This window comes from Amphiprion ocellaris, chromosome 6 (assembly GCF_022539595.1).
Source record: "Amphiprion ocellaris isolate individual 3 ecotype Okinawa chromosome 6, ASM2253959v1, whole genome shotgun sequence".
Classification (NCBI taxonomy): domain Eukaryota; kingdom Metazoa; phylum Chordata; class Actinopteri; family Pomacentridae; genus Amphiprion; species Amphiprion ocellaris.
The window spans coordinates 10,933,134-10,941,416 of record NC_072771.1 but is presented as its reverse complement, the minus strand read 5'-3'; the positions used below and the strand labels follow the sequence as shown (position 1 = coordinate 10,941,416).

General features: G+C 42.4%; 1 protein-coding gene across 2 annotated transcripts in view; it reads left to right on the top strand.

Annotated features, from left to right (window-relative positions):
* Window positions 1–1,468: 1,468 nt before the first annotated feature.
* sub1b (SUB1 regulator of transcription b) overlaps window positions 1,469–8,283 on the top strand; it is a 15,253-nt gene continuing 8,438 nt past the window's right edge. Inside the window, exons 1-2 of one of the 2 annotated variants that reach the window (XM_023264778.3) lie at window positions 1,469–1,555; window positions 3,504–3,573. In XM_023264778.3, coding sequence (XP_023120546.1) covers window positions 3,505–3,573 — 69 coding nt within the window. In that variant the 5' untranslated portion in view covers window positions 1,469–1,555; window position 3,504. Of the gene's footprint in view, window positions 1,556–3,500; window positions 3,574–8,283 lie in introns of both variants that reach the window. The other variant, XM_023264779.3, reaches the window with a different exon arrangement.

The following is an 8,283-nucleotide window of genomic DNA, read 5'->3' as shown; positions in this document are numbered from 1 at the left end:
ATGTTGCAGGCATTTGACCTTGTCACAGCAGAGAACACAGATGTGTATTGATGTTGAATTCCTCTAAGAAGAGCTGCTGCTGTTGTGCAGCTGTTTTTTATCATAGTTTACTAAGAACCTTTACAGATCTCATTCATCAGGTATTCCACCTGTGACCAATCCAAATGTCTGCTGTGAAAAAGGTTAAACAGTGAAAGTACATTTTCCTCCACAGTATGTTGTCATAGTTAGCCCTTTAATTATGACATTGTTTCGTAATATTGAGATATTCAGTCTGTCTTTGATCAAATTGTAGGATTAGATCTAATTTATGTTTATTTATATTTGCAGAAGGATGTAATGAAGGTTTAACCAACTGTCCTCTCTATTTTTGAAGGTGCACATAACAATTCAACAAAGAAATCCTTACTCAGACTGAACAGAAGCACCACATGCTGCCAAAACTACCACTGCTCATTCTATTGCACAACTATGTTAACATTGTTAAAAGTAAAATCTATTTTATACAGTTTGTCAGATATATCAATGCTGTGTCTACTTATGCATGTTAATGTTTATCACTGTGTACCTCTGTCAGGAGGTAGTGAGATCAGGGATTCAGTGGTGGGAGTCACAAGAGTAATTTACTTTTGTGTGTGTGGAAGGGTGTGTTGTTGCTTTTATTGACTTATGATTATATTGAATGAATATATCTACACTACCAGTCAAAAGTTTGGACACACCTTTTCATTCAATGGTTTTTGTTTAATTATTTTATACCTTGTAGATTAATGCTGAAGACATCAGAACTATAAAAGAATACATATGGAGTTATGTTGTAAACAAAAAGTGTTAATCTTCAGTATTAATCTATAATGTAGAAAATAATACAATAAATTAAAAGCATTGAATGAGAAGGTGTGTCCAAACTTTTGACTGGTAGTGTACTTCCAGAGTTATCCTTGCATTTCGCCTCTTTCCAACTTTTCTAACCATCTTGGTTGAGATCTACAGACCACAGAGGCCACAACAGATGATTCCATTATTATTTTACTTGTTCATGACATAAGTATGATAATTACACAATTTGTTCTAATGCAAGTCTTAGCAACCAAATTATTATTATTATTATTATTATTATTATTATTATTATTATTATTATTATTATTATTATTATTATTATTATTATTATTATTATTGTATACAGTAGTATTTTGTGTGGAATAAACCTTTTAAACTTTAACATGTTAGTTAAAAAGCACTCTTTGGGTGGAATAAACCATTTAAATTATAAGTATGTTTTGAGTGAAATCATCCTTTAAAACGCAAGTTGCGCACTTTGGTGATCATCCGTTGCGATAGGTGGTGCTGTCTAGAGAAAAATGCTCTAAACGTACGGCCCTAGATGAAGCGTGCGGTCCTATCGGAGCGGGTCCTAGTGCAGTCTTCGGCTTTGCAGATTGCCTCGAACAAGCTTATTGGTGGTGGTGTGTGCTCTCGCGATAGGTATGCAATTCTCGTAGGCTATCAGCTTTCCGCTTCCAGTCCAGAGACTCGCTGTTCTTCATCATATCATGTAAGCATTAATAGTTTGCAAAACGTATTATAAACGTATCTTTGAGAAGACTTTTAGTTAAACAGAGGATCGATCGGCATTTACTTCACAGCTTTGGCTGTGCAGCAAAGAAAGCTAATGTCACCCACTTACCGAGAAAGTATACATGTGCAGCGGGGTTTCAGCTATTCTAACGTTAGCTACCCTGGCCAACCCGTTCAGATAGCCTTTAGCTTTCTACCTAATGTCAATGTCTGTATTCCAGCATAGTCATTACAGTGTTTGACCTTTTTCCGGAGTTGAAACTGTCCGAAATTTAACGTAGAAAAATGTGCGGTATGTGCAGTCTACAGCGCTAAAACGACTCGACACGCTGCCAATGACCCATAATCGGCTATTTTGTATCAGTCGATCCGGATCCGAGGTATAAGAAACGTGCAGCTGAAATTAACCCCGACATGCGAAACTACGGTGACACATATAGCTGTTGTGTTTTTCACACGAGTCCCAGTTACCACTGGGTTTCGAAAGATACAATGTAATGTTTCCAAATTTGGCAAGGTAGTTTAGCTCTGTTTTCCGTCGGGTGAAGTATTCAGGCGAATAACCTGCAACCCTCTGGATGCACTCAATGTTTAGGGAATATCTTCAGAGCCGTGATAAAGTGGTTAGGGTGTCTATTTTTGTGGGTTCATCACCAGGGAGTGTCTGTTATTTCTCTGAAACTGACATACTGACGAGCATGTAACTTACTGTCTGCATTGTGTGTCCTTGTTTTCCCGACCCAAATCCTTCACCACTTAAATCCCGTTACCACATGAAGTGATTGAAATATGATTTAAATATTGAATGCATTAATTCTTCGTGCATGGTGTGTTTGGTCCCCTTAACTCAGACATTATTGCAGCCCCGCCCCATCCCTCCTAGCTGTCCAGATCCAGACAGACTCACCTTTCATCGGCTCAGCTCTCAGGTTCTCTGTGCCAAGCAGAAAAGGATTTTTCGAAACTGATGGATTCCAGTATTTTGTCACATTTGGTTACCATTGCTGTACAGCCAAACCACTAAGAACTAGATGCTAAAAACTCATGTTAGCATTCTGTCAAATTGTAACTGCAGTAAACTCTTTGTTCACTGTCACCAAACCGTAACACACAATAACTGGAATGAAGTAGCAAATGTAATAAATCATATAATGATTTAAGAAAAAACAATGCTGAAAAAATATAAATTAGAGTCAAACCAACTCTGGAATTTTGAGGCAGATACCTATATTAATATTAGAGAGATAAATCCCATAATGACATGTCCGTTAATATTGTCTGCATAATACAGATAAGTGGATCTCATGGATTAACTATAGAATGGGCACATATTTGGCATGTCTGTAACTTCAGTTTTGATCTGTCTACAGCAAGCTGACTTTAGGCCTGGCAGATGATGACAGTCCAGTGTTTTCCCCTCAGAATACCTTTGTTTATTGCAGAACCAGCTCATGTAATTTGTCAACGGCTAAAGTGCTGTACAGAATGACCAGTTGTTTTGTTAAAAGTCATGAGTAGTATTTTATTATCAACCAAGTTATCCATGTTTTTTCGAAATCTCTTTTAACACAATACTGATCTACCAGTATGTACTTTGACAAACTATATCCCATTAATCATTTCCCTTTTCCATACTGGCTCTAAAGACATTAGAAGCACTATGGAGCCATAGTGTAGTTTGTTAGATAAATTACTTCGCAAAGATTACATTTGTTGTGTACTCACGCTGAATATGTTCTGTCAGAGCTACACAGAGGAAATTATGCCATTATAGGATCTAATTTTGGAAAGGTGTCCTGTCTCTGCAGTGAATCTAGATTACAACCTGTCCCTTCAAATGTCACTGTAAATAGTCTTTTAAATGAACACTTTAGGGTGGCATGTTACTGAAATAGAAGTCTGATCTTTGATCCCTGTTTCAGCAGAATGCCAAAATCAAAAGAAGTACTGTCTTCCACATCTGGAAGTGACTCGGACAGTGAAGTGGAGACCAAGGTTTGTGATATAATAGTAACTTCTGATTTGTGCATTTCATCTATCCAGTTACAGTACATTATTTTTATTATATTCAGTTAGTTTTCTATGTCTGTTACCTTAATGTTGGAAGTCAGTTTCAGTGGTACAAGATTATGGAGCAGAGTGTGCATTTTTATTTATTTTTTGCACTTAATTTAAACCCATCCTGTAATGTTAAGACCGGGTGAGTTGCTACTGATCTGGCCATGACTGTTGCCTTGGGGGTGGCATGCCTTCGCCGAGACAATGGTCGGAAATCACTGTCTTTGAATTGGTAAAATGACAACTGGAAAGCTATAAGCGACTTGCAGGTTGGTGACCTTAGTGAATTAATGTGTAGCAAAATGAAGTAGAAACTAATTTTTGAAGAAAAAAAGGAGGTGTGAACTACGGTGTTATTTATGAAGTTATTTTAGTTTGATGCCTCCTTCAAAAGACACAACTTGGTCATGATTCACCAAAATGGAGATCAGCTGGGCTAGGTCTAATTTAACAGTAAAAAATAAGATTCATAACATTACTTTTGACACTGAAAAGATTGAAAATGTGTATCTATATACATGTGACTGACCACAGCATAATTTATATGCATGTGTGTGTGTGTGTGTGTGTGTGTATATGTATGTGTGTGTGTATATATATATATATATATATATATATATATATATATATATATATATATATATATATATATATATATATATATATATATATATATATTTACACTACTCACAATATCTTAGGGATATTGTTATTTACATGAGTGCTTTTCCTATTTGGTCTGAATTTTAATGAAATAAGTAATACTTCCCTTTGATATTACTATTAATGAATGAGAAGAAGCACCATTTTCGTTAGTGCAACATTTGTTACCCCAACAATTCAGACAATAACAAAGATAGTCCCAAATAACCAAAACTGACAAAGTCAGTAGCAGGTGTTTCCACCATTTGCCGCAATGACAGCTTGACAGCGACGTCTCATGCTCCTAACTAGCCTCATGATGTTGTTCTGAGGCAATGCTTTCCACTCCTCCACAAGTGCTACACGCAGTTCTGCCAGGTCACGTGGGGGTGGGGTACGAGCATCCAGTCGTTGCTTCAGCTGGTCCCAGACGTGCTCTATGGGGTTCAGGTCAGGGGACATTGCTGGCCATACCATATGAGGCACTCTGACTTCCTGAAGTCGAGCTGTGACAATTCTGGCACGATGTGGTGGAGCATTATTCAATTCAATTCAATTCAATTTTATTTATATAGTGCCAATTACAGTCAAATTGTCTCGAGACGCTTTACAGAACCCATATGCCTGACCCCCAGAGCAAGCCAAAAGGCAACAGTGGCAAGGAAAACACCCTTTTAACAGGGAAAAAAGCCTTGAGCAGAACCAGGCTCTAATGTGGGGGGACCCATCTGCCTGCTGGCCGGACGGGTTGAGAGGGACAGGAGAGGTAGAGAGGTAGAGATAGAGGGATAGAGGTAGAGGGGAAGAGGTAGAGATAGAGAGGTGGGGGGGGAACACAAGGACCATAAAACACAGTATAATACATGCATGATAAGACAGATTATCATCCATGAACATAAAGTTGGGGGTGTGCTGGCGGAATTGGGGGATGATGATGGGTTCTATGATGTCTCTGAGGTAAGAATGTGCAGTGACTGAGCCATCTACAATCACCAGATCTGTTTTGCGCTGACTGGTGATGCCTGCCCAGACTATTGCACCTCCTCCACCAAAGCGAACCCTGGGGACCATGTTGACCTTGGTGTATCGCTCACCTTGCCTTCTCCAGCAACGCTGACGAGCATCATTTCTGTGCAGCGTGACCCAACACTCATCAGTGAACAGGACGGTAGACCACTGCTGCATTGTCCAGGTCACATGGTCTTGTGCCTACTGCAACCGGTCACAGCGGTGTCAGTGGGGTCACCTGCAACGGTCGTCTGGCATTCAAGCCAAAGTGGTGGAGTCGGTTGCGAATGGTTTGTCTGGAAACCCTAGTACCCCTCACTTCTCATAAACAGGCCTGCAGCTGTGTGGCAGTGTCTGAGTGCATAGGTCCTTAGGTACTGGTCATCATTGTGGTCCATCACTTGTGGGGCTCCACTCCTGGGTCTGTCACAAACACTGCCAGTAGTTCTGTGTCTTGCTGCAAGTCTGCTGATGACACTTTGAGACACACCAAGTTCACGAGCAACATCTGACTGCCTGCTACCGACCTGAAGGCACGCTATGGCCAGGTGATGCTGCTCGTCCTTTAAGTGACGTCGTGTGTTCATGGCTGCTTAAATGATGAACTGAGAATGACTTACTGACAATACCAGCTTTTTATATCCCCATATTGTTGAAATTGATGCCACATTAAAAAGGGTTGTCTTTTTGTATTTTCTGGTATTGGCCCCAGTATGTAAGGCGCACTGTACACAGTGAGACCATTTTGTGGAAAACACAAAATGCGGTGTGTCTAGCACCCTAATACAATTGCCTCCCTATCCCCAAAATCACTGAAGTGAAACACGCACCTTTTGTATGAAATCCACTGAGGACTTCACAATATCCCTAACTTATTGTGAGTAGTGTGTATATATATATATATATATATATATATATATATATATATATATAAGATAAGATAAAGATAAAGTTCTTTATTTCTCCCCACTCCAGGGGAAATTTACATTGTTACAGCAGTTTTATTTACAATATATACAAGGGTGGCAAAATTTTTAACAGAAAAAATAAAAATAAAGTTTAAAAGTGCAAAGATGTGCAGTGCAAGAATGTCTGTGCAAATGTTATGGTTTGGGGTGGTAATGATATAGTCCAGTTTATGTTAACATCAGCCAGTGATGCTGATGTTGTAAAGTCTTATAGCAGATGGGATGAAGGACCTGCGATAGCGCTCTTTCTTGCAGGGTGGATGTCTCAGTCTGCTGCTGAAGGAGCTGCTTAAAGACCCCACAGTGTCATGCAGTGGGTGAGAGGGATTGTCCATGATGGATGTGAGCTTTGACAACATCCTCCTCTCACCCACCTCCTCTATGGAGTCCAGGGAACAGTCCAGGACAGAACCAGCCCTCCTGACCAGTCTGTTTAGTCTCTTTCTGTCCCTTTCAGTGCTCCCTGCTCCCCAGCAGACCACTGCATAGAAAATAGCAGACGCTACCACAGAGTCATAAAATGTCCTGAGCAGAGTCCTGCACACTCCAAAGGACCTCAGTCTCCTCAGCAGGTGGAGACGACTTTGGCCCTTCTTGTACAGGACCTCTGTATTGTGTGTCCAGTCCAGTTTGTTGTTGAGGTGAACACCCAGGTATTTGTATGTGTCCACCATGTCAATGTCCAAACCCTGGATGTTCACCGGTGCAGTCCGGGGTGTCCTCCTCCTGCGGAAGTCCACGATCATCTCCTTCGTCTTACTGGCGTTGAGCTGCAGATGGTTTCGCTCACACCAGTCCACAAAGTCAGAGATGACCATCCTGTACTCCCGCTCGTCCCCTTCAGATACGCACCCAACAATGGCTGTATCATCGGAGAACTTCTGGAGGTGACAGCTCCCAGAGTTGTAGTGGAAGTCCGATGTGTACAGGGTGAAGAGAAAGGGGGAGAGCACTGTCCCCTGTGGGGCCCCCATGCTGCTGACTACCACATCAGACACACAGTCCTGAAGCCTCACGTACTGTGGTCTGTTGGTGAGGTAGTCGATGGTCCAAGCAGCCAGGTGACAGTCTACTCCCGCTCCTTCAAGCTTCACCCTAAGCAGAGAAGGCTGGATGGTGTTGAAAGCACTGGAGAAGTCAAAGAACATGACCCTCACAGTGCTGCTGGGTTTCTCCAGGTGAGTCAGTGATCTGTGCAGCAGGTAGACCACTGCATCATCCACTCCAATGTTCGGTTGGTAGGCGAACTGCAGTGGATCCAGATACTGGCTCACCTGGGGACGGAGGTTCTTGAGGACGATCCTCTCCATGGTCTTCATCAGGTGAGAAGTGAGGGCCACAGGTCTGAAGTGGTTAGGCTCCCTGGGGTTCCTGGTCTTAGAGACAGGAACCAGGCAGGAAGTCTTCCATAACAGAGGAACCCTCTCCAGACTCAGGCTCAGGTTAAAGATGTGCAGCAGCACCTGACAGAGCTGGTCTGCACAGTCTCTAAGGAGTCTGGAGCTGATTCCATCAGGACCTGCAGCTTTCCTGGTCTTGATCTTTTTAAGTTCACTTCTCACCTGATCAGCTGTTATGGAGAGGCAGGGGGAGGGTGGCAGGGGGAGGGGTGATGGTGGTGGTGGGGGGTGAGACGAGGAGGGGTGATGGGGCTGTATGCGGAGTCCGGAGGTGGTAGAAGACGGGGATGGGAGGAGGGGTGCTGTTGGTGGTGTTGGTGGTAGAGAGCTGAGGTGTGAAGAAGGAGCTGGCTGGTCGGTGCTTTGATGAGAGGGGGGAGGAGTGGGAGCAGAGTCGAATCTGTTAAAGAACAGATTCAGCTCATTGGCCCACTCCTGGCCTCCTGCTGCAGCTCCCCTCTCATGGCCTCTGCTGTAACCAGAGATGGATCTCAGGTCTCTCCAGACCTCCCTTGTGTTATTGTCCTGCAGGTGAGATTCCATCTTGGTCCTGTAGCTGGCCTTGTCCGCCTTGATCTTCTTCTTTATCTCCTTCTGCACCCTCCTCAGCTCCTCTTTGTCCCCAGATC